The 27,962-nt window shown below is 37.0% G+C and overlaps 1 protein-coding gene and 1 long non-coding RNA gene across 3 annotated transcripts; one reads left to right on the top strand and one right to left on the bottom strand.

The window, feature by feature from the left end:
* Positions 1–5: 5 nt before the first annotated feature.
* Positions 6–12,636, bottom strand: LOC110788531 (uncharacterized). 2 transcript variants are annotated; one of them, XR_002533376.2, is made up of 10 exons: positions 12,400–12,636; positions 11,934–12,011; positions 11,641–11,784; positions 11,403–11,564; positions 1,725–2,515; positions 1,483–1,641; positions 1,084–1,396; positions 858–1,004; positions 684–791; positions 6–618 (listed from the first exon to the last, which is right to left on the bottom strand). It is a non-coding gene; the product is annotated as an uncharacterized lncRNA (long non-coding RNA). The 2 variants fall into 2 exon arrangements; XR_002533375.2 differs by having other exon boundaries at positions 7–608.
* Positions 12,637–23,118: 10,482 nt separating this feature from the next.
* LOC110788521 (uncharacterized) lies at positions 23,119–24,534 on the top strand. Its single transcript, XM_021993161.2, has one exon. It carries the CDS (start codon positions 23,119–23,121, stop codon positions 24,532–24,534), a length of 1,416 nt encoding a protein of 471 aa, XP_021848853.2.
* The last annotated feature ends 3,428 nt before the right edge of the window (positions 24,535–27,962 follow it).

The following is a 27,962-nucleotide window of genomic DNA, read 5'->3' as shown; positions in this document are numbered from 1 at the left end:
AATACCTTCGGCAAAGGAAAAAATACTACAATACTGAAAAATGGCCCATTTTTCGCAAAAATCGATGCATGCACAGAGGAACAAAATAAACTTAAAGTATAATAATACAAAGTATGAAGCACGACACGGAAAATGATACATTTCCAAATACGTGTATATCGCCCACTAAGGGGGCCCAGTAAACCCCCGGAAGAAAAGGCTCATTCTCATCATCATCATCATGAGCACCACCACTCGTGCCAGCACCCTGCGAACCCTGCGGACCACCGAACAAAGTCTCGAACTAAGAAGAGTCCCAGCTCTGCGTCTGCGTCGCGGGCACCCACCCGGGACGTGAAGGCTACTGAAATGGCTGAGGCTGCCAGCCGGTCTGAAACGACAGGAATGAAGGGGCCTGCCAACCCATCGGGGACTGAGGCACCCCGAACGGCCAACCATAGCTCATCCTAGGCCCATTTGGACGTTGGTTTGGGCCTCCGACCCAAACCAACGTCCAAATAGCGCAGCCTAACATGCGACCCGGAGGCACCAGGGTCACCCTCAAACGAATAACTGTCCCTCTGAGGTGTCCGCATCTACTCTGGCACACGAGCCTGTGGACCGCCAATCTGCAAAATCCTGATACGAGTCAGCATATACATAACCAAACTGACTAAATAAGGCAAAGTTAGCAGGCGCAATACCGGAGTCGAGCCCGGGTTGCTGCAAGAGAGAGACGCCCGAACCAAGGACAACGCGCCCTTTAACCGGTTGACTATGCGCACCCCCTGGTTGACCTTCCTAGCAGACACCTGGACAACAAAAGTGTTAGCAATTCTACGCAATAAATAGGACTACCAGGCAAATAAATCACATACCACACGAACATCCGCAAGAACCAACGGATGGGGTCCGTCCTCTTCGAGAATCACAGGCACCTCCTCTATGATCCTGGCCTCGCCCGTCGTAGTATAGCGGACCGAACAACCTGGTGGCACCCAACCGCCAAGGTTAATGGGCTCAGGCTGTAACACAGACAAATAAGTCAAAAGACAAATGAAAGAACATACATGCATACCAATAAAATCACAAGGTTAAATGTACCTCGACGACATGCGGAAGAAAAATCCGGAGCTGCAGAAACTCAGCATAGCTGTGGTCGAGCAACACAAAGTCGCCCGCAGGCATACCTTGCCGCAACACTGCCCCACGGCTAACAAGGATGCCCGTAGGGAGCAGCATGCTCGAAGGACGCGATCGGGGCACCGGGATGAGCTCGTAGTCTGCCGGAGTACCCGCTCCCCCAAAAACCAAGCCAGGCCCTTAGGACCCTGGTACAAGATCCGACACCGAGACTGGAGCCGGGCCTCCCTCAACTCCTCGGTCTCTTCTAGTCTAGCCCAGCAGACCAACTCACCTGTTTGCAAAAACGAAAACAAACGGGTCAAGCGACTCGCACGAAACGAGATAAGAATAAGTAAGCAAAAAACTAAGAATACTTACCAAGTCAGGGCGCCCAACTGCAATCATGTCCCTGAAGTACTTTATGGCTGGGCGTTTCTTCAGCTTCCCAGCGGTACCCCACCAAAAGGCAGCAGGGTAACCCCCGACCACTCTACCAAACCAAGGAGCGAAGAAGGGAAAGCGCTCAAAAGCCAACAACTACAAAAGCAAAACAGTAAAAGCACATGAGTGAAAGTAAGCAACTCCTTTTGCACTCCTAAATGATAATATCAAATACGTACCTCAAGAAGTTGCGGCACGGCACACAGAGAAATGGGACGCATGAGCCTATCTGGACCGTCCAAGACCCGTACAGCCACACCAGAGGGGCGGCCCGCCGCTAGAAAATCCACCAACAAGGAGTAAGGCATCCCCTTCCCCTTGTACTTGGCCACCTCTACTGCCAAGTCTTCCCGAATACACTCCCTAACCGTCTCCTGAGACGGCATAGTAGTCTCTCTAGCAACATTAACGGGCCTACCCGTAAAGGAATGCCCCGTAAGAGCAGTATAGTCCTCAGGGGTGACAGTCATCTCCCCCAAGGAAAGTGAAAAGTGTTGGTGGTATCCCACCACCACTCAAGAAGCAGGCGCACAAACCACGTAGATACATTAGGGCCCACGACCTCCCTAAAGACCCGCACCGTCGGATACAACGAACACGCCTCCACATGAACACGAGTCCGCTCATCCAGCTTCCCCAAGCGCTCAATGAAGACCGACCCCCGTAAGGTCGACAAGCCGTATCTGTCCCAGCCTTTCCGGTACGAAACCGGGACACCACGTGATGCTCCAAGTTGTGGTGCAAGTCAAACCCATCATACTCTATGGGGTCCAAACAAAGAGGCCCGTCCTCGGGGTCAGAACCCCCTCCGGACTTCAACGGAGGAGACGGAGAGGCATCCCTCATCCTCCGAGAACGTCGAGCACGGTAGGTACCCTCTCGCCTCATCGGACGAGAAGAAGCAACCCGAGGCTGCAAGCAGTAGTCCGAAGTATCCCCCTCGGTGGAAGATCCACTACCATCCGACATGCTATATTTCGCAAAAATACGAAAACATTAGGAAATCATACCTCAAAACCAACAATGCAAAACAGTTACATTCTAAAATACCAAATGCAACAAATTATTTGGCATCAAAAAATTATGTTCCCTAAATGGGTATATTACTAAGTTCGCAATTAATGACAACAGTTTATACAGAAAAAATCAACTATGGACTAATCCAAACGTCAAAACGATGCATTTCCTATCACCCATAGGCTATGTAATGGCAAGAAAAATAACGAAAATCACCTACATTGAATTCTAATGTTAATTCGTAGGCACCCTTGGGGGCTAGTGTTGAACAAGCACAAAATCACCCAAAATAAACGTACTTGCAAAAATTAACATGTTTAGGCACTTATACATGCTATAAACATCACATACAATCAAGCAATTGCAAGAAATTGGGGCAACACATCAAAAACCCCAATTTATTTTGAGCATGAAAAACATATGAAATTCTACTCAAAATCAAGCTAAAACGCAATTAAAACTCGAAATTACTTACATATATGCGGTTTAGATCGACTTGGGAATGATTTTGGTAAAAGAATCGTGCAAAATCGAGCAAAAACGAGTAAAAACGAGTAGGAGGAGTGAGAAAATGACGAACGGCAGCAACGAGAAAAATGGCGAAATGCCTCGAACTGTTCGAATTTAAAAAGGACATCCGCTGGAAAATTCCAGCTCTCAAAGTCAAGCGCTGGAAAATTTCAGCGCTCCAAATATTTATTTCCCTCCGACAAAATTTAGGGCCATTCAGCCCAAATCTTATCAAATAACCGCTTATGTTTCTTCCGTTTTGTTTCCCGCGGAAAAGTAACGGTTTTTCAAATCATTATATTCAGTGGCCCACTAACAGGAAACTATGTCAGAAACCGCCGTATCCCACCTACGTACAGTTATTTTACTCAAAAAAATAATAATAATACTAGTTTTCAAAAAATGCGCATTTTTTAAAATAAGATATTTTACAAAGTTTTAAAAGGTTTATTCATTCCTTACTAAAAAAATGTCCAAGTTTTAAGTGTTTATTCATTCCTTGGTAAAAAAATGTCAAGGTTTTAAAGGTTTATTCATTCCTTGCTAAAAAATGTTCAAGTTTTAAAGGTTTATTCATTCCTTGCGAAAAAAATGTCAAAGTTTTAAGGTTTATTCATTCCTTGCTAAAGAATATCAAAATTTTGTGTTCCTATTCCGATTCCCGTTTTAAGGTTTATTCATTCCTTGCTAAAAAAATGTCAAAATTTTGTGTTCCGTATTCCGGTTCCCGTTTTAAGGTTTATTCATTCCTTGCTAAAAAATGTTAACATTTTGTGTTCCGTATTCCGGTTCCCGTTTTAAGGTTTATTCATTCCTTGCTAAAAAATGTCAAAGTTTTGTGTTCCGTATTCCGGTTCCCGTTTTAAGGTTTATTCATTCCTTGCTAAAAAATTTCATTTCATTCCCGAAAATTCGAAGCTAAGTGTCCATTTTCGAAAATCTCTATCTATCAAAGATGAACGTTCAAGTCAGTAAGTTCCCAATGACTCATGAGGGAACTATTGACATTTTCGGTGATGACCCTTCAGTCAAATGTTATCACTCGGGGGCTCGCGAAACCCTCGTCAAAACCTAGTTTCAACCAAGCTAGGTCACAGATGTTAGGTTAGAATAATACAATAATATAATTCATGCGGAAAAACCATAAAGCCAGAACGCAAATTAATTGCCACATAGTCAATTAACATAATTTAGGTTACATACAATGTGATGCGTGCCTTACCTAGCTACTCCCGAACCGAACAAGAACAAATCTTTCGAGCCGCAAACGTTGCCCCTCCGTAAAAAGTCCACAGCACGTTCAGACCCTCCTTAGGTTTAACCAACTAGGATTTTACTTAAGGTTTTACGTATTCGGGTTAGGCTATATTACGTTCTCCCTTGAACACAATGTAAGAATATGATTTTCAATGTATAAAATTATGAGGGCCTAGCCTCATATTTATAGGGTAGGAAATAAGGAATTTGTGTCTTACTAGGAAAAGAATTACCAACCCTACTTGGATTGAAATTCTTATCCAATTAGAATTGTAACATTAATTAAACTCTTAATTAAACCAATTCTAGTAGGACTAGGAATACTTAATCCCAAAGTTACTTGACAACTAAGTAATCGGACTTTTCTTGGAGCCACAATGGGCCACGCTGGTGCACGTACCTGCCTGGGCCCAACCGCAGCCGCAGCTCGCCAGAGGCCCAGCGCGCTGCAGCCTTGCCTTGGCGGGCTGCTGCTTGCTTGGCGGGCTGCTACGATGTTGCTGCCTTGCTTGGCGGGCTGCTATGCTGCTGCTGCCTTCCTTGGTGCTCGCGGCCCACTACGCTTCCAGGGCCATCGGCTGGGCATTGGCGCTGGGCTTCGTGCTCAGTGTTATGCGCTAGGCCTTTGCTTGTCGAGCGATGGGCTGGCTCACTTGCCGGCTTATCGCTCGTCGAGCTTCCGATTCGTTTTTCGATTCCGAAATCCATTTCTGTTTCAAACAAATATTTACGTTTCCGTTAATATTTCTGATTGCGCAAATAATTTCCTTTTCCGACAATATTTACGATTCCGGTAATATTTCCTTTTCCAGCAATATTTCCGATTCCGGCAATATTTCTATTTCCAATAATATTTTCCTATACGAAGCACGTTTCCGTTTCCGGCAACATCTACGACTTGGATAATATTTATATTTCCGTTATGAACTATATTTCCGTTTCCGACAATATCATCATTTCCGAAGTATTCTTTATTTTTTCTTTTTGACCATTTCAGCTCCCACTGGAACCGAGATCCGTCGTGTCCGAATGATCATAAATGGAGTACTTGATGAATAATATATTCACTTAAATACTTGATCCGTTCACGTACTATTTGTGTGACCCTACGGGTTCAGTCAAGAGTAAGTTGTGGATTAATATTATTAATTCCACTTGAACTAAAGCGCCCTCTAGCTAGGCATTCAGTTCACTTGATCTCACTGAATTATTTAATCACACTAATTATTAACTTGTTAATTAATATTGAACCGCATTTATTAGACTTAGCATTAAATGCAGACTTGGACCAAGGGAATTATTTCCTTCAGTCTCCCACTTGTGCATTTCCTAATTTCTTTGTCGTTTGATGACTGCTCATGAACATTAGGTAAGAGTAGTCATTCTTATTATGTCCATAGGTATTTCTCGGTTTCAGAGTTCAACTGATCAAATAAACATATAATCATAGCCTATGATTCATCTTAGCACGGCCATGCATTTTTCAGTTTCTAGCTCTCCGAGTGGCCTTGTACAACTTTCAGCATCTCATCCCGATTTATGGGAGGACAATCCCAATCTTGCGATCTTGAGATTAGACTTCGTTTGATAGGTGATTACCTGAGCGTTGCCTTTATAGCCTCCTTTTACGGTGCGACGGTTGGTCAACGTCAAAGCAACCAGTTCTCAAACAAGTAATCTCAAATCACTCAGGTATTGAGGATTAGTGTCTAATAATGTAATGAAATTTACTTATGACAGATTTTCATCTCTTACAGTAAAGTTTCATAGGTCTGTCCGATACTAGTCTTCTCAAGTAAGTATCTATGCAAATGATTGTGACATTGCCATGTCCACATAGTTTAAGAAACAGAACTACTAGTCATCTTGCATTCTAGTCGTCTAGCGTTTTCTATGCATCCACCTTTATAGAAAACTTCCGACCAGGGACCATTTTCAACTTTTGACATTCAAGTTCACTTGATAGACATTTCTTAGTCGCAGGACTTGTCCTGAGAATCTATCTTGAATATATATATTGTCAAATTGAAAGGACTCATCATTTAATACTGAACCAAGATTAAATGGAATATGAAAATATATTTCATATATGATAAATGTTCAACCCCAATGTTTTACAACCATAGGTCTTTAACCCCTCTTAAAAACAACTAATGGAATTCAAAACTTTGTTTGACCTCCAGTGCCACAATGTGAGTGTTGCTTCTTACTTGTTCCATAGGTTTAGTTATCATGCTTTGCCAATCTTAATATACTTTTCATTGAATGAATTCGAGATAGGATGATAAGATCTTTTGAGTATGTTTATTTTGTGATCTAGAGTTAAGCATGAAGGACCTTGAAGAGGTGCCTTCACCTTATATCACATGGCAATGCCAAGATTTTAGCAAGATTCAGTGTCTCTTGAAACAGAATGAAGCTAAAAGTTACATGGATGGATTTTAAAATGCGAATGGTTTTTGCATTACAATCAATCATGTATAATGTGATATATAGATCGCCAAGATGACTCGTGAACATTGGATCGTGACGAGTTTATACCAATCTCTATTGATCTGGATAAAAAATCATTGGAACAGTATCAAGAACGTCCAATACATTTGGATATGTAGGATGAGCACTTGATAAGAGGAAGTGAAGATAACTAAAGTTTTGATGCTAAATGAATTTGCCTAAGCAAAAGTTGAATCTTGTTGGTAGGCAAACCACAAATAAACAAGGGCAATTAGGCGTCGTGATTAAAAGGTGGTTACATAGGTTCTAAACCATATGTGATGCATGGGAAACTGAATCAATGATTAGTTTCCAAGTTTTCAGTTGAAAGATGTATCTCCCACATCTATGTGAACTAGTTGGAGTATTCCAAAAGGGAAGCATCATTTTAAATTCTACATAATTGAAATGAATTCATTATTGCCAAAGAAGCAATAAAAGGGAATTATTTTTAGTGGGAGTTCTTCAGTGAACTCAAGTTGATCACAAGTCTGCTACCTGGATGATTTTCTATTTTAGATATGATTATCATTCTAAACAGCAACGAAAGACTAGATCATTCTAGAAACATATTCAAAGATCTTTTCATCTTACATCGAAAGGCTTTCGATAGAAAAGATTCTAAGGATAACAAAGTATGATAAACTAAACCTCTGCATTGAATGATACACAACATTCATATGCAGATATGGAATGAAGTTTGAGTTCTATGAATGTTTTAAGTATTGGATGAAAGGCCTATATCTGTAAAACGTTAAATGCTTGATTTTGGGTTAGAGGCCCACAAATTGGTAAGCATTTGGTTTAAACATTTATCATTTATGAAATTATATTTCATAGTTCATTTAATGTTGGTTTAGTATTAAATGATAAGTCCATGTGATTCAAATCATTCAAATGGGATGTCAAGATGGATTCTTCGACAAAGAAACACCCATAAGTGAACTTGAATATTGAAGTCACAAAGGATCCCTAATCCAGGTCATTGAAAGGTGGACGACCAATGACTAATGAAGATTAGATTGCAAGTAGATTACTTAGTTCTGTTTCTTGAACTAGAGTGACTGGATGTCAGAATCTTTTGCATAGATACTTATTGGATCTTGTATCGGATTGACCATGAGAACACTTTAAGAGATTAAAGTCATGTCATAGGTAGTTCTCATTAATGGTGATTAGAAACCGTTCCTCAGAACATGAGCGATTATGTCTGCTCGTTTGAGAATTAGTTCGCTTTGAAACTAGCTAAACGTCGCACCGTAAAAGGAGGCTATAAAAGCAGTTATTGGGCGTACTATGAATCAAAGTGAGTGTTCATAGATTGCAAGAATGGATTGTCCTCCTATCTTTGATAGGTTATGGTGTTGTTGCGTAACAAGGCCTCTCGGAGAGTTAGATACTGTAAAATGCATGGCCGTACTCAGAATGGTTAGGCTTAACCTTCTGCAAAAGTTTAACAGTTGAGCTCTGTAATCCGAGAAACACTTCTGGACCTAATAAGGATGGCTTGGATCTGACCTTATGTTCAGTAAGTAACACTAAGTGACGAAGGAATGTGGATGCACACTTGTCTGAATGACAAGTGGGAGATTGAAGGAAATATGTCCTTCACCAAGGTGCATTAAGTCTAATACCAAGGTTCAGATTAATTGCGAACAATTAATTCAGTGAGATCAAGTGATCGGAACAGCTAGCTGGAGCAATGCTTCCGATCAGTGAGTTCTAATGAATATTAAGCTCACAACTTACTCTTGACTGAACCTACAAGGTCACACCAATGGCACGTAACAGATCACCGGATTAAATGAATCGGAAATTCATTTAATATCTTTTCGGGAAATTAGTTCGGAAAAACATAATTATACGATTAAACATTGGATCGTGAAATCGTATATCGTATTGCGTATATTCGTAAGCTAGGCAAGACGAATAATCGTATCGTACGACATTGGATCGTCAAGTACGAAACGATAAGTAACTTGTCGAAGGATAATTTAATCGTAATACGAAAGCAACCCACGAGCCGGAGCGCACAAGCGCAAACCCTAAGGATGAGAGAGAAACCCTAATTCTCTCTTAGCCTCCATGGATGTGTTCTTCCCAAAAGCACAAACTCTTGATCGATTGTCTAAGCTGCCATAATCAAGACGGATCTGATCGTGTCGGTGAACCAAGTAGAGGAACGACAAGTGGAGTTCTTTGTTCGTGTTCGTTGACATATTATTGTGGAAAACACGCTTCGAATGTAAGTTTGCTTAATCTGTGCTTTATACATGTTTCCTGGCTTTGGGGATTGTTCCGCACATGTTATTATGTTTAACTGTATTCCCCTACAATTAGTCCCCCCACAACAACTTATGAGAGACAACAGACAACTCTCCTAGATTAAGGTTCCACTAATAACGACATTAAAACTGCATATAAAATGCCACCTCACTGAAAGGTCATTTCAGAAACCTACTACAAGTGAAAGTTACAATTCAATACATAATCCAAATGTAATAAGAAAATGATACTCCGTACTTAATCAATCAGGATTGCTACTCAAATTCGGTTGTAATGATAAGTAAAAAAACTATCAAGGAAAAAACATGGAAATACTACATTGTTGCAAAATCAAAAATGAACTACGGAGCACCCACATTGATGCAAAATCATACCTCATAGAAAGGTTTCCAATGAAAAACGCAGAAAGTGGTCTCATAAACTTATAACTCAGACATAAGGGAAAGGCACAGAACATACATCAGATGGTAGGACAATCTTAAGATGTTAGCTCTAGCCTGGTCTTTGCTTATATTTTACCATCAAGCTGTCATGTAGAAAAAGCACTTCTAGGTGAATATCTCAATTCTCAAATCAATCATGACAAAATATAGACAAATCTTGTAGGTAATATGATCAAATAACTTGATGTTGTCTTCTTATCAGAAATAAATAAAATCTTGATGCTCTCTAGAGAATCACAACTATTTTCAGCAAAAGAAATTAGTTTCCTTGAGAATTTTTTACACCTGTCAAACTCTTTTGAAATTGACTTTCTTGGTTTAGCCATTACTTAGCAACGTCAGAAAATAGAAGGAATAGAAATTTTGGTACATCAAGAAGTGTCACTATAGCAATAATAAGATAGATAATAAACACAAGATAACATAATCACGGTCCAAAAAATATCAGAAAAACTACATTCTCTGTTATGATAAAAACCCCCTTGATAAAATGATCCTAAAGACCAGTTCCCTCTTTGTATTTTTCCTTTAGCAGTAACAAGGGGAAAGGTGTGTACGTCCAACCCCGCCTTAATCTGCTTGTTGCGGTAGCCTCTTTGAAGGAAATGGGGTAATGACAGTGATTAGTAACAAAAAGAAGGTTTCCTGTTCAGTTTAATTTTTTGATTTTGTGGAAGTCTGATAAATCTACCTCCAACGATTCTTAATTAAATAAAACACGGCCAACATTCAAAACAATTATTCAACAAACCCCTTCTCAACCTCATTTCAAAGTAATAATCAAACCATTCACATACTAAATAGTGTAGATCTGTATTAAACTATAGCAGGCGAGACAAGCTCAACCAATCATTAGAAACTGCATATCCTTCAACAAAACACGGACCGACTTTCTTGTAGCAGCTTCTCCTTTTTTTATATATAACTATTGCAATTATTGACTTGTAGCGATTCTGTAGACTTTGTCATCTGATAACTATTTATGTTTTATCAGAATTCAGAATTTCAGATGTCCTGAAACTCTGAAAGTGAGTTTATTATGAAATTGTTGAGGTTTAATCATTAACACTAATCAACAATATAACAAGGTAGACGATAGTTACATCTAGTTTAAATCTAAATTCGTTTTTAGTTGCCTCCTTTCTCCTTCCTAATGTAGAGAGCATACCCCATACGTATTATTTCGAATTTTTTATATTGGGTTCTTATGTACTCTTCAATGGATACTCAAGCGACATAGTTCGGGAGCTAATGAAAGAAAAGTGTACATTTTTCTATATCAATTCAATATCTCTTATAATCTTATATTATCACTTGTGTATACTTCATATTTTTCTTTAGAAAAAAGTCCATTGAACAGTCCGACTGTCCGAGAATGATAATAGTTAAGTTTTTAATAACCGAAACACCTTTAATGATATCAACAAATGTACTTTATATAACTGATGATGGGAATTGCAAATATTGTTGTCAACCGAGTACAAAATAACGACATACTCATTCAACATAGATGTTTGAACACAACTTCAAAACTCCCCTAGCATAATACTAACCAAAACACGTTTAATCACAACTCTTCACACGAAATCAACTCAAAATTGATAGTGAACTCCTAGACCCATACACGAATTCTAATCTATTGAGTATAAAACCATGGAAATCAATCAGCCTACATGTTTGGACACAACTTAGAAACCCCGAGAATTATACTATCATAAGGTTTTTCCTTGAAACTCTTCACAAGAAATACTTACTGATTCTACAGTATAGTTTAAGCTTATTATACATATCCCTCCTTAGGGCTACAACAGTTACTTTAGAAAAAACAAGACAGTTTCAAAAAGACGATACCTGTCTCATTACAAGATCAGTGCGGATGTGCGTTGGCCAAATTTTCTGTTGGTAACAAATGCAAGGTATTCATAAACTGCAGCTCAGACAGTTGGTTATGCTCCTCAAGCTCTGGAGGGATGGTGTCTTTGAAGTTGTTGTCAGTTTGTCACTAAGTAATCTCTAACAAAATAGATAATGGTTATTTATTATAGAAATACGAAAACGTATCGGTAGAAGATTTCATAACGGCACTCACATTCGTTCCAGTGACTCCATGTTTGCAATCTCTGTCAGAACCAATCCAGTCAAATAATTACCACTCAAATCCAGTACCTCAATCTTGGTAAGACATCCAAACTCTACTGGAATGGCAGCTGAAGGGTGTTTTTGTCGGAGTATTCTATTCAAATAGTCAAAAGAGAATCACACAACATCAAAAGAAAACTGTAGCGCATAAAGAAACCAACACTTTCTTTAATTCGGGACATTTATAAAACGATCTGAAGTGTTTGATAATTTGAACCACAATAAAACCATTGAAATACTCACATATATAGCTCTTAAATTGTCAAGGTACCCAAGCTCAAGTATCAGAGTTCCTCCAAGAGAAGTTCCACTCATTCATGTCTTTGCAGGGAAAAGAAAAATTCATTCAATAGTAAGAATATCCCAACATGACTTAATTGCAAAGAGAAATTAATTCAATAGCTTAATTGCCGAGGGAAAGTGGCAAATTAGTGTCTTGCCAAAATCATTCTTTCACTGTTTTTGACGCCAAAACAATAATAAAATAAGTGAACCAAAACCAAATTCAATGCAAGCGAAATTAAACCCTGACATTCAAGATCTAGGGAAGGAATTTTGGAGAAAACAAATAAGATAGAAACCCTAGAAATCTATTCCACTTATCTCCTAAATTAAACCTTAAAAATACAGACACTAAAGTAGTAGCACCATCTTCTACAAATTAAACTCAATTTATATCACAAAAAAAACATGAGAGGTAGACAGATACCTTTTTGCTAGCCGGCCTTTGTAAAGAAATGCGACAATGGAGGAGAGAGAAGAGCACGATTTCAATTCTCCAAGGATGAAGTGGGAGGAAGAGGGTGGTAGAAGAAGGGAGCGAAGGACTGTCTAGAGCAATTCAGAGGAAAGAAGAGAGAGTAGAGATAAGAAAGAATGTCCTCTAAAAATGAATGGTGCGGAGGAAAAAGAGAAGAAAGGAGAAAAGGACGCACGTGAAAAGGGAATATAGTATGCCCTTCTCACTTCATTCAAAACACAGCTCTATATGTTACTAATTTGTATACATGTATATATTAAATATAATTTTTAATTGCGAGCTTCTTAGGCAATAATTACTTTTACTACAACTGTATAGGTTTCCAGTGATGCTTTGTTTGGATTTTCTTATCCAAGCAGTTCACAGATATGTGGAAGACTTTCCAGTTGTATCTTATAACATAGAAATTAATATTTAATATCCCACGCAACAACTCATGTTCTTCAATCCATGTTGCCATTTCAAACCACGATGCATATAGCTCGTCCTTGCCAATGGTTAACTCCAAAGGGATCTTGCTTGATCCTTTGCCAATGTTTATGCGTGTAGCATCAATATTTAGCATATCTTCATTTCCTTGAATCAAGAACTAATCCTATTTACCTATTCAAGTACCATAAGTTTTTCTTGATCTCAATCTAGTTGATCTTTACTTAGATCAATAGAGATTGGTATATGTTCGTCATGCCTAAAGTCATACGATACATTTTTGGCGATCCTCATATTATATCATACATGATAAATTCTTTTGCAGAATAATTCCAAATTGAATTCTATTCATGTAACTTTAGCTCATTTAGTTTCAGTAGATACTGAATCCGGCTAATTTCTTTAATATATAATATAGGTGAAGAATCTCATTTAGATCCTTTGATGTTTAACTTACTAAATGCTTATACATAGTTCAAACATTGTTTACTTAGATTAATTCATATGGGTCAGATATCTCAAATGGAGTCTTTCGTGTTTGATTTAATAAATGTTATTACTTAATCTAAAACAATACTATAAGATCTTATTAAATAAATCTTAATACCCAGTATGTACTAAGTTTCGCCTTGGTCCATCATTGATGAATAATTTCAAATCTAAGTCATTAGCATTTGAATGTTATTTCAGAATAGAGAGATATATGTGTGATAAACATATGACCAATTAAGTTTTAAGTACTCCCACTAAACTTCTTATATATCTATAAGAATCATGTACATTTTATGAAACTAAAATACTTATTAGCTTCACTAAAATATAGTTCCAATTCCCAATTGCTTGCTTAAATCCATACCCTAATTTCATAAGCTAGCATTTGTTTTGAGCATTATTTGGATCCGCAAATCCTATGACATACCATGTACATAGTTTCTTCCAACATTTGATTGAGGAATATGTTTTGTCATCCAATTTCCATATGTACCAATATGCAATCATTGCTTGATTTATAGACTGGAGCATTACGATTTTGCATGATGTATCAACACAATCCACGCCATGAATTTGCTTGATACCTTTAGCAACTAATCTAGTTTTGTGTGAAGAGACACTTCCATGTTTGATAGTTTTCATCCTAAAACCAATTTGCAACCAATAGGTGTTAATCTATTCTTGCAAATCAACAAATTTTCAATTTTGTCATCAAAACATTAATTCTGTTTTATGGCCTTTAACCATCTAAAACATTTGAGTCTATATATGGCCTCTAACCATTTTAGGGAATCTAGGTTTCGTCATAGCTTTCTTACAAGTAACAAACTCAATAATCTACATGATAATAGTTTGATTGCAAGTTCTAGGTTTCTTCATTATCTAATTGAAGAATCTCATAGTTTCTGTGACCTGGATTCTATGCCTACATGGGTTTAGAACATCAAACAATAGAATATCAATAGCCACTTGAAAGTCCTTTGAATATTCTGTTCTCCTTGAAGCACTTGTAAAGTCTTCTAAGAAATGTATGTTCTTTAAAGTCACTTCTAAAGTCCTTAAAGAATAAGTGTTCGGATTTTCTGAAAAACTTCGAAAAGCCTCCGGAACGTCCGTTTATTTTTGTTGTTCGCCTCCAAGACTTTCGAGGTCTATTTTCTCCCACTTGTCATTTTGGAAAAGAATCTCCAAAAGGACACTATTTCGAGCAAACAAACATTATGTTCTCAAAATTCGTGGTAGAAACAATACCCTTGTGTCTCATTTGAATAAATCATAATGAAACATATATCTATACCTGGGCATTAGTTTGTTGGATAACAAACATTAAGCTCCCACTGAATTTAGGAACTCTTTAGATATATTGAAAAGATATTCTTAAATTACTTTTCAATAGCTTTGACGAATTTGGTTTAGTTTGGTGGTAGTTGAGAGTTTTGTTTAAAAATTATAGGAAAAATCTTTATGATTCATCATTGATCGAATCAAGTACTAATTGAATTCGATCATTCCAATTTAGATAAACCGTATCTTATGGAGCTAATTGTGAAATTACAACACACAATCATTGATGATCATTCTTGGTATAAGTAATCATCAACATGATCTAACCTAGATCTTTATGATTTCTTGCCAAATGGACGTTTTTATACTTTTCTATGAATCTTTGAACTAGCCAAACAGATTCAAACTTATATCACTTTGAGTTAATAAATCCATATTCACTCAAAACCATGTGAAATAATAAAGTCATAAAATCTTTCTTTAGCTTTAAACTCTATTGTCTAGGTGTTCTAACAATTGGTCATTTCCTTTTGTTATTTTCAACAAGTAAGACTAGTTTGTCTTGAATGATTTAGAAATCAATCAACTTTAAAAAGTCCATCAAAATAGAGCTTTTGAATGTTAACTTGTTGATATGGTCTAAGTAATAATGCTAAAAGTTAGTGGAACTCAAATCAAGAGATTCATTTGAACCTAGTAAAGTTCTTATTGTTAAAGAGTTGTTTGTTTTAATCAAGCATATATGACTCAACCCGTAAATGACCATTTCATTCAAATAAACAAACAAACGTTTTTCTTAAAAGTGAGTCTTTCTGTGTTTGAAAACAGAAATTTAGGTATGCTGATTATGGAACAAAATAGCCATTAAGTTCCAGCCTTGAAAGGACTTAAAACAAACTAGATGACCCTACAACTAATGTAGCATTGCCATGCTTTATTTCCTACTTGTAGGCCATTAGTGTAGCCTAGCTTCCATCGTTTGAGTTATTACTGAAGTAAGAACCTCAAGCGGTATATGATACCAAGGAAGTTTGATTGCTAGGTTATCTTTCTTTAAACATAAACTTATAGGTAGAAACGGAATCGTAAATTCCTTTTCACTTGTTCCTTGTTTTCCTATTTCTTGTACCCTTTCTTATAGTCTTAAGAATTGACTTCTCTAGTGTTGACTTTTATACTTTGTTAGACATGTCCAATGTCACTCCAAAAAGTTTCTTACCATTTTATTTAAGTTGAATATTTTGTTCAACAAGATGATCTTACTAGATGCTTGTAAAGTTCTCTAAGCATCGATCTATTCGAATGTCTAGGGACTAGACCCATTCGAGAATTAAATGGACAAAGATATTAAGTTGTTAACCATTGGTAAAGTTGAGTGTTAAACTCAATGCTTTATGATCACAAAACTATATTGTATTTTGAATCTACAAGCACCAATTGGTTTGCCATTCAACTTTGTTATTAAAAAACAACCATAAAAGTCTCTATCAGAAACGTACATTTTAAATTGCTCATTTTCTCTCATTTTCGTGAATTGTTCTTGGATTCACTACCAATCGAGGAAATTTACTGTTACCTTTCTAAAAGGATTTATTGCAGTAAAGATATTTAATAATAAACAATAATTAAAAACATACTTTGAAGCATGCAAAGTCTAAACATTTATCATTAGTAATAACTTTAAAAACAAACATGCAATTTAAACAAGTCATTGGCATTTTATTCGAAATATTTTGTTCCGGCAGGTGTGAAATAAATGAATCAAAGACACTTAAATCATTGAAGAATTAAGCACATTATTTTTGATTCAATTCTTAAATATTTTAGGTAAGCAGATCCTCTGCTAATAGTCTAGAAACTACTCTTGGTTGATAGGTACATCTAAGAACTTATTAGGTAAAACTATCCCATTTGCCACGACATAAAAGGACTCCTTACTTATATCGTTGAGTTTTACCAAAACAAACATGTACTCACAATTATTTGTGTACCTTACCCCTTTAGAATCAATAAGTAACATCTCGCTATGGCGGAAAACTATTACTAGATTGATGTAAAGGTTATCCAAGTAAGCGTTATTTTGGAATGACACCTTTTAACTCAATTTTTAAAGTTTGGAACTTAGGGCTCTTACTATGTTGGTTAGATTTTAAGTGAACTAAAATCCTTAATCATGCAACATAATCAAGCCACAATCTCATGCATTATTAAGACATATTTAAAGCAATAAATAACTTAAAACACGCATAAGATTTAAATGTGATCTAGTATGGCCCGACTTCATCTTGAAGCTTGAACTTCAAACTCCGTCTCGAAAATGGATTGGAAATTTCGTCTTGAATTTCATCATGGGAGGCGCCATTTTCTTCAAATAGGATATGCTATAATTAAAACTAATTACAACTATTTGATGGTACTCAGACCATATTTAAATAAAAACTTTGGTGCATAAGACCAATTTTACATTCAAATTAATGGTACGCAGACCATATTTACTATCCTATTTGGGCCATACTAGTCACTTTCCATAACCTGCAAAACAGTACATTTACAATATACCATTCATCCATTCATTTATCAATGAATGGCCCACATAGCAAGTTAGTAGAAAAAAATCATGCATCACATAAACATTTGCAGCAACTAATCAAAGGTTCCAACAATCTACAAATTATTGAACCTTATTAGTTCTAATCAAGTTGTTCTAACCTTAAAGGAATAAAGACCTAATCAAGAGTTTAATGACTAAAAGATCCCACTAAAACCAAGAATTTACATGCTTTACAAATTTAAAACATAAAATTGTATTTCCTAGTCCAACCGGAAACCTACAAATTTAATTAAAATTAAAAGCTCACATAAAATAATTTTAAATCCCTTATTTTATTTTCAGTTGATTAAAATTAATTAAATAAATTTTACCAAGGTTTTAATTTTATTAAAATAATTAGTATAAAACAAATTATAATAATTAAATTTATCAAAATTAAATTCCGAGAAAAATTTAATTACGAGATTAAATTTAATTAAAATTGTTTTCAACCGAAAATTATAAACAAAACGAAACAAGTTAATTGGCCAAGGCAAGGCACATGGGCGCAAGGCCCATGCCTCGCCGAGGCTTGCAGCGACGCAAGAGCCAACCGCACGCATGGCCGAGGCCATCGCACAGCCAATCCCTCGCCAGCGCCCATTGGCTCGACGCCATCGCTGGCTTGCTGCTGCATGCTTGCTTTCTTTGCGCGCATGGCACGAGGGTATCCATTGATTCCTAGTCGCCATCGCTGCTGGGCACAACGCGGGTTGGCAGACGTGCACGGCTCGGAAGCCATCGCACGATGCCTCGACGCCAGCACTGCTGGGTGTGTGCATCGTTGCCCATTCGCCTTGCTCGATCACTCGCACAACACACACTGCACAGTGGCTGTCCCCGCGCGCGTGGCTCGTGCATTCCTCGATGCCTTGTACCGCATGGGCGACGAGCTCCCTTGCTCGTCGTCGCATGCCCGCACTATGCAAAACCCCTTAAGGGTGACACTTAGCTTCTATTGCTTCGTGCGTGCAAATTTGTGAACGATTTATAAAAATTAAAACTTTTATATTTAAATTTAACGACAAATTAATAATTCATACGAAGTATTAATTTCACTAAATTTAGGCGAAAAAATCGAAATTTTATTATTCAAATTAATTTCCGATTACATATTTTCTTAGGAATTAAAATCTAGGTCATAAGATTTTAAAATATTTCAATTTTAACAAATTTTATGGTGGTTTTTAATCATAGGATCCTAATTAAATTATCAATTAATTATGAAAATCAAAACAAATTCTAAATTATTTGAAATTCAACAAATTAATTATAATTACAAATTAGGTTGTACAATTCACAAAATTAGACCTTAAAATTGTTAAACATATACAGTAGATCAATCATATATTCAAGATTTACATACAAGATTCGCAAATATTTAATTTAACATTATAAAAATAACAAATTTTGCATTCGAAAAACTAAAACCTCCGAAAAGTCATAGTTAGGATTCGAATTTGGGAATTCTGGGTTCTGTATCAAATCCTTGATTTTTGTCAAAATTTTAAAATGTCGTTTACATGCGAAATTCACTATAAAAACATAAGATTTCGACCATGATTGACAAAACTGCCGAAAAATCCTGCGAACATATAATCAAATAATCGCACGAATTTGCAATCAATTACATCACGAAATTAATCAATCCTTTGATTCATTGCAAATTTATAAAATTTAATCCATGTTAACTATAATTGATTATGGATTTAATTAGAGGCTCGTGCTACCACTGTTAGGTTATTAATAATACAATGATATAATTCATGAGGAAAAACCATAAAGCCATAATCAAAATTAATTGCCACGTAGTAAATTAGCATAATTTAGGTTACATACAATGTGATGCATGCCTTCCCTGCCTGCTCCCAAACCGAACAAGAACAAGTCTTTAGAGCCCCAAACGTTGCCCCTACGTAGAAAGTCCACAGCATGTTCGGATCCGGCTTAGGTTTAACCAACTAAGATTTTACTTAAGGTTTTATGTATTCGGGTTAGGCTATATTATGTTCTCCCTGTAGGGAAGAAAATAAGGAATTTGAGTCTTACTAGGAAAAGAATTACCAATCCCACTAGGATTGAAATTCTTATCCAGTTAGAATTGTAACATTAATTAAACTCTTAATTAAACCAATTCTAGTAGGACTAGGAATACTTAATCCCAAAGTTACTTGGCAACAAAGTAATCGGACTTTTCTTGGAGCCCAAGACGAAGCAACCAACGCAGCCACAATGAACCACGCTGGTGCGCGTGCCTGTCTGGGCCTAAACGTAGCCGCAGCTGGCTAGAGGCCCAGCGTGCTGCAGCCTTGCCTTGGCGAGCTGCTACGCTGCTGCGGCCTTGCTTGGCGGGCTGCTACGCTGCTGCTGCCTTGCTTGGTGCTCGCGGCCCACTGAGCATCCAGGCCCATCAGCTGGGCGCTAGCGCTGGGCTTCGTGCTCAGTGCTATGCGCTCGGCCTTTGCTTGTCGAGCGATGGGCCAGCTCGCTTACCGGCTTGTCACTCGTCGAGCTTTCGATTTGTTTTCCGATTTCGGAATCCATTTCTGTTTCGAACAAATATTCACATTTTCGTAAATATTTCCGATTCCGGAAATAATTTCATTTTCCGACAATATTTCCGATTCTGCTAATATTTCCGTTTCCGGCAATATTTTCGATTCTGGCAATATTTCTATTTCCGATAATATTTTCCGATATGAACCACGTTTCCGTTTCCGGCAACATCTACGACATGGATAATATTTATATTTCCGTTATGAACCATATTTCCGTTTCCGGCAATATCACCATTTCCGGAGTATTCTTTATTTTGCCTTTTGATGATTTCAGCTCCCACTGGAACCGAGATCCGTCGTTTCCGAATGATCATAAATGGAGTACTTAATGAATAATATATTCACTTAAATACTTGATCCTTTCATGTACTATTTGTGTGACCCTACGGGTTCAGTCAAGAGTAAGTTGTGGAATAATATTATTAATTCCACTTGAACTGAAGCGGCCTCTAGCTAGGCAAGGCCGCTTCAGTTCACTTGATCTCACTGAATTATTAACTTGTTAATTAATACTGAACCGCATTTATTATACTTAGCATTAAATGCAGACTTGGACCAAGGGCATTATTTCCTTCAATAGACGCATTCCGTCTACCAATACTTTGATTGTCGTCTTGCTCAGACTCAATCAAAGTGGGGGCTACACTACTAGAATTCGCAGTTTTAATGACAACCTATTAACTACGAAATGAATTTTTTGTCGTTAATAATCTATTTGCACTATGTTACTACGACAAGCCCTATTGTTGGAAGTAATTGGTTAAAACTAAGAATACCAAATTTAATGAGACTGTCGTTAATATGAACAAGTAAATAATAAAAAAATGGAAAAAAAACAAGTCGGCGCTAATACTCCAGCACAGCGCGATTTATTTTGGTGAAGCGGCAAATTAAATTTTCAGAACTTAATTCTCAGAATCTACAACGCGCAATTTTCTGAAAATCTTTGAAACCCTACATCCTTTCCTCATTTTTCTTCAATCATCTCCTTCCTAAAACCTAATTACAAAACTCACGATTCATATTCAATTGGAAAAGAAAATTAATTTGAAGAACAAAAAGAGAGACATAGGGGGAACGATATCAGGGGATTAAAGCTGCTATAGTTGGAGTTTGCTACAAAATCTACGAAATTGAAGGTTTAATCATCCGAATCGGTATGTTTCGAAATTAGTTTTGGGCGTTTTTTATGGTTTGGTGATGTTCATATGTTCATTGTTTCTTTATGGTTTATTGATGTTCATATGTTCAAATATCTACTTGATTTAGATTCCCTTGTTACCAAATAGGAGGCCTATGTGCTGTTAATTTCAGACCTCATGCTTTGAATTTCATAGTAATATCTGCAGTATTCAATTGGCAATGGAAGTTCCCCTCGATTCTTCCCTGCTTTGGTAAACTGTATTATGACATCTGGTTTGCCTTCAAGCGCATATTGGTATATATTCTTGATATGTTATATTGTAAATATTGCTTTCTTGCTTGTTGGAGATTATAGTAATTGATAATACATTCAGACAAATTTTACAAGAAGTTCAATCCCAGCAAGGTCAATTTGCGGTATGCTCTGTAATCTGTATATAACAAAATTACATAGAAAATTTTCCAAAGGTTTCAATATATACAATGTCCTGGAAACTCCATCATCTATGGACTTTCATATACGAGTCAGAACCTGCTTCTTGACAAAATGGTTACTCTCTGAGTCATGTGTGGCATTGGTTTCTTTCTCCCAAGGCTTGTGTTATGTTAGGAAATTTTTATTTGTTGTTATTCTTTTTTGAGTCTATTTCTAGGTTAAGCTTCCTGGTATGCGTACTCTTTTCTGTTTTTGGGCAATTTGTTAAGATTCAGAGTGGTTGGTAATTTGTTTTTTTAATTTTTTATATTTCTATTCTTGACTTGTGGTTAGTTTTTATTGCTAAATATTTGCTGATGTCTGACAAGTATGACTGGACCCGATACTGTAGAATAAACATCCTAGATATAATCTATGTATAAGCTTAAAATTGAGTTTAACCTAACTCATAATCCAGTTTAACCTTCTGCCCTCTGTGATCCTATATTTAAAATTGCAAGAAAACAGAACAAAAATATTAAAATGAATAATAAATAAATTCCAGGATTAAACTGATCCTTGACTGAATTAACAAGTTCTGCCTATATTCCATGATCACTTACACCTAAAGTAGGACACAGGCTGACAGAAAAAAGTTAGTTGATACAGAAAAGCGAAAATCCCACATTTTGGGCCCTAATGCTTTAGGAGTGGTAGTATACAACATTTCTGATCTTATTGTCTAAAACCTGATATGAAGCTAGACATAGTGATAAGAAACCTCTGCAACAACCCGATACATCTAAAAATCTAATACACCCTTCAGTTAGGTTTGATTCCCATCCAAAGTTTGAAAAAATATAGTATTGTCGTTTTCCCATCCTAAGAATTAGGCTTGTATGCGTATAATATTTTTCATAAAGTTTTATATACTTTTAAGTGTATTAGACCTTCCTTGGTTGACTTATATGACCAAGAAATCTAGTCGAGTCAGTATTCATTGACTCAATATACTATTTGTGCGAAATTTTATGCTAGCCTGTATTTGCTGAAAATTGTCGTATTAGGTGTTGGATTATTGTACCTCTTACATTTATCATGATCGTGGACCGGTTTTTTTAAAATAACATATTCTTGTCTTTGTTGATTCTCTAGGTAATTTTTTGGTGCCATTTTATTATTATACTTGGTGAAAATGACTCTCTGTAAGGATTGGATTTCCATTAAAGATTACATTGGTGATCCAACATATGCCGAGGGAGTTAATAATTTTTTAGACTATGCTTTTCAAAAGTTGAAAACTGAGACAATTCATTTCCCTTGTACCAAATGTATGATTGGAGAATCCGGTGATTGTGAGAAAGTAAGGGAACATCTACTTGTTTTTGGAATAATTAAAAGATACACCTTCTGGTATCATCATGGTGAGGGGTTGGATGAGTCAGAAATCGTGTCTGAGGGAGAAGACCATGATGAAATTTTTGATATTCTAAGGGATTTATATCCTGCGTTCAATGATGCTAGTCCCTCTGTTGATGTCAATGATGTCGAGGAGCCAAATGCGGACGCTAAAAGTTTTTATAACCTATTGAAGGATTCACAAGATCCTGTCTATGAAGGTGCTAAGAGTTCTACAATGTCTGTAATCTTGGAGCTTCTTCATATTAAGACTCTTGGTCGTTGGACCAATGAGTCTTTTAGCATGCTTCTCAAATTTTTGAAGAATCGGCTTTTACCTACAGAATAGGCTTTTACCAATGAGTCTTTTAGCATGCTTCTCAACTTTACCAGATTCTTACAAAGAGTCAAAAAAGATCATGAGAAACCTCAGACTTTCCTATGAAAAGATCGATGCATGTGTTAATGATTGCATGTTATATTGGAAGGAGAAGGAGAAGCTAGATGCATGCAATATTTGCGATGCATCGAGATGGAAAACTAACAAACACAGTGGGAAAGACGAGTGTAAGTCAAATGGTAAAAAAATACCTCACAAGATATTACGCTACTTCCCACTAAAACCGAGGCTTCAAAGATTATTCATGTGTTCAAAGACTGCTTCTTTGATGAGGTGGCATGATGGTAAAAAGAAGAAAGATGGTACGATGCGACATCCTGTTGATGCAGCCGCGTGGGAGTCATTTGACAAGGAGTTTCCCGAGTTTGCATCAGATCCTAGAAATGTTAGGTTGGGGCTTGCCAGTGATGGTTTTCAACCCTTTGCAAACTCGAAAACACCTTATAGTATTTGGCCTGTAGTACTTATGCCATATAACTTACCTCCATATCTTTGTATGAAGCAGTCTAATATACTTCTTTCGATGCTTATTCCTAGTCCTAAAGGACCCGGTGATGCAATTGACATATATTTGCAACCATTGATCGAGGAATTAAAAGATCTATGGGACACTGGTGTCGAGACCTTCGATCCAGCAACTCAACATCATTTTAATTTACGTGCAGCACTAATGTGGACCATTAATGATTTTCCAGCATATGCCATGTTGTCAGGATGGAGTACTAAAGGGTATTTGGCATGCCCTCGTTGCCTTAAGGATACACGATCAATGACACTATCTCATGGGGGCAAAGAATGCTACATGGAGCATAGATTTTATTTGCCAAAGAACCATAGATGGCGGAAGGATAAGGATTCATTTGACGGAAAAGTTGAGCATGGTCTACCTCCTGAACCTTGTTCAATTGATGAAATTCTTCTTCAACTCGAGGATCTCGAGAACATTGTTTTGTCCAAGGATCCACATGTGAAGACGAAAATAAATCATGAGCTTAGGGGTGATAATTGGAATAAGAAAAGTATTTTCTTTGAGCTTCCATACTGGAGGAAACATTTGTTACGGCACAATTTAGACGTGATGCATATTGAGAAAAATATATGTGATAGTGTTCTTGGGACAATTATGAACATCAAAGGGAAGACTAAAGACACTATAAAATCACGTCATGACTTGGAAGCTATGGGGATAAGGCCCACATTGCACCCAGTCAAAGAAGGGGACAAATATAAGATGCCTCCAGCACCGTTTACTTTTTTTCCTGCCGAGAAGCAAAGATTTTGTAAATTTTTGAAAGAGTTAAAAGTACCTGACGGTTTTTCATCGAATATATATGTTAGTGTGTCAACACTAAGGAAGGAAAAATTTCAGGTTTAAAGAGCCATGATTGCCATGTAATACTCAAACATTTTCTTCCTTTGGCAATACGTGGTCTACTCACACCACTTGTACGCGAAGCACTGATTGAGCTATCAAGGTACTTTACCTTATTATGTGCTAAAGTACTTAAAGTGAGTGAATTGAAGCAACTAGAGACCCAAATTCTTATCACTCTCTGAAAATTAGAGAAGGTTTTTCCTCCCTCGTTTTTTGATGTGATGATGCATTTGCCAATTCATCTAGCCAATGAAGCTATGATCGGAGGTCCTGTTCAGATCAGATGGATGTATCCTATTGAACAATATATGTATATGCTTAAATCTTATGTACGAAATAGGGCTCATCCAGAAGCTTCAATTGCGGAGGGCTATTTAGCAGATGAGTGTATGACCCTTTGCTCAAGGTATATGCATAATATAGAAACAAGATTTAATTGCCAGGAACGAAATATGATAATGCAAACGGCAGTGATGTAGCCTTGGATATTTTCAGCCATTCTGGAAGAGGTTTAGGAGCTCCAACTGTTATAAGTGTTCCCAGGCGTAAAATGGATCAAGCTCACGATTACATTTTGAAGAACTGCGACGAGGTTCAACCTTTCCTACAGTAAGAGCCTAAGAGTAAATATCTTTTCTTCATATTCACAAAAAATTTCTTTATATATTTATATACTTTTTTGCTTACAGAGAGTATTCTGAAACTCATCCAATAGATGATTCTGGGATCACCGAAGAGGAATGGAGCGAGAATTTTAGAAAATGGTTTAAGGATGAAGTAAGGAATATATTTTAATACTTCGTATTTGATTTCCAAACAAGTGAATTTTTTTATTAATTACTTTTTTTCATTATTTAATTTTGGTAGGTTGCGCTCTTATATGAGAATAATAAGAGCAAGGAAATGGAAAATCTCCTCTCACTTTCACGTGGACCAACTGAATATGTAACATCTTTTATTGGTTATGTTGTAAATGGATACAGATTTCGTACACAAAACCGTGATAAGAATTTGAGAACACAAAATAGTGGCATGGTTGTGTTAGGAAATACGGGTGATGGAGATGAGAACATGGATTATTATGGAGTTGTAACAGAAATTGTAGAGATACAATATCTCGGAGGAAACCGGATTGTGCTATTTCGGTGTAACTGGTGGGATGTATTTGATAAGGTAAGAGGAATCAAAGAAGATGAATATGGAACCATTAGTTTTAATTACAATAGGCAATTAAAAACCGATGAACCATTTATCTTAGCTAGTCAAGCAAGACAAGCTTTTTATGCCACTGACAACATTAACAAAGGTTGGGTTATTGCATCAAAGACTCAACCGCGCAACTTATTAGATGATGACAGTGATGTTGATGAGCAAAGTGAAGCATACCAACATAGTGAATTTGATAGACCAACATATGTTGCATCCTCCTTTACAAGTGCAAGCAGTGAAATCTGTAGAAGTCGGGCTGGCATAGATTCCATTATTGTGGAAGATATTTCAATCAAAAGTGGATAACAACAAGCTCCTGTGAAGAGGAGAAGAGAGGAATGATTGATTACCTGTTGCAGTTGGTATTATTGTGGTGGTTTAGTTATGTGTCAATTTTAGTTTTTTGTGGGGGGGATTTAGGTTTATAATTTAGATTTATTGGTCAATTTTCTGTTTGCTTTTTCTTTCCAAAATCTTGGTCACCTGACTATTCGTTCCGTAATTGTATTTGTTGTGGTTTTATTGGATTTTTTGTTTGATGTTTTGGTTTTAGGAGCTATTTTTCCAACTAAAAAGTGGTTTGGTTGAATAAGAATGCTCATTGTAGTTGCGACTTGCTGGAATTAGGTTTTTATGAGTATAGATCCGATAAATTTGGAATAATTCGGGTAAGTAAGCATGATTTATGTGTAAGAATGACCAGATGAAAATGATGCTATAAAAGCCATGATAGTCATCGGTGCGAAAAACTTCTTTTGCATACAAATGACCAAGTACTCGGATTATTCCGACCACCATATGACATTTATGACCAGACTCAACGCCCACCTCAAACACACTATAGATTAGTTTTGGTATTTAGAATAGACATGGGTTTATTCACTGATCTGCAGGTGTATTGATGCACTGCTTCTGGTGCTACAGGCCTGCTGTCATTGTTGATCTGTAGGCCATTTTCTGTGCAACCGTTCTGCTGTTTGCTCTGCTGCAGTCCTGCCCACCTCAAAACTATTTTTATGACTTCATTATGTTACTGTGTTTTACAAACTATAGACACCTACTTTTGTCCCCGTTCCCGCAAGGGAAAGGTTCGATGATGAAAGCATAAAAACTCCACTTGACAACGCATCTCCTATAAAATAAACGAATCTCGATTCCCCATTTCATTTCACCCGAAACCTGCTATTTATGGAAAGCTGCTAAAAATAGTAATTGTCGTAAAAGGTAGCTTCTAAAAGTGGCAAATCATAAAGGATAGAAACCTGTCAGAATTAGGTGTTGCAGTCCAACATAAATCCTAAATGAGATAGAAAACTGCGAGAATCCTATTCCTAATATGATTCGGAAACAAGAGTTACGTATTAATTAAAATCCTAACGAGCCTAGAGTTCGTAACGGGCCCAGACGCATTCCGTCATAAAATTGATACGCGCTAAAAGACTCGATTAAGTCTCAAACTCTACGGATTACAGGAATCCGAATCTGACCAAAGAATTCTGCCAGACCCTATTTTCAACGCCCAGCCCTGGGCGCCGAAATTTCCAGCGCCCAGAGCTGGGCGCCGAAAGTACCTGGGACGGATTCTTTTCCTAATCCGTTTCGTATTCAAATTCCTGAAAAACTATCTTTCTACGCCACTTTTTCCTATAAATAGACCCCTAAGTTCGACGTGAAAAGAACACACAACAACACATAATTATATTCTGAGTATTGACTCCAACCCTTAGCCTAAGCCTCTCGCTGCGAAACTGTTCACGCGTTCTGTCGCAATCGATCCATAAATCGAACATAACGTATCCTGTCCCATAACTGAGATTCGTTAAATAAAAAGGAGAAATAGCAAAGTCAAAGTGGTTAGTTTTCTGAGAACCGTGACGCACCTCTCAAGGGTGCGTCGTAATATGTCCCTTTTCGATGATTTAACTGCTTTCCTCGCCCTTTTTATGAACTGTTAAACTAACCTAATCTGATTGTTCTATCACGCCTAACAAATATAATATTTTTGGGAAATCGGATTATCATGCTAGGTCCCTTAATGTTATTTAAATCAGATAATCATGATCGAATTAGTATTATATGTTGCATATTGCTAAAATCAATTCAGATTAGTTTAATAGTTAACGCATGTCCCTTCAATTATTTATGCTGAGCTAGTAAGGATATCCTGCCTCTGGAGTTATCGATGAGCAAATTACTCCTCTAGGTAGTTACAGTCCCCC

This window comes from Spinacia oleracea, chromosome 4 (assembly GCF_020520425.1).
Source record: "Spinacia oleracea cultivar Varoflay chromosome 4, BTI_SOV_V1, whole genome shotgun sequence".
In the NCBI taxonomy this organism is placed as follows: Eukaryota; Viridiplantae; Streptophyta; class Magnoliopsida; order Caryophyllales; family Amaranthaceae; genus Spinacia; species Spinacia oleracea.
Note: the sequence above shows the minus strand (reverse complement) of the source record. Positions and strands in the feature narration are given on the sequence as shown.

Bases quoted from the DNA above. Each gene is read 5' to 3' on its own strand.
- LOC110788521 (XM_021993161.2), top strand. From the start codon at position 23,119: ATGAGTCTTTTAGCATGCTTCTCAACTTTACCAGATTCTTACAAAGAG.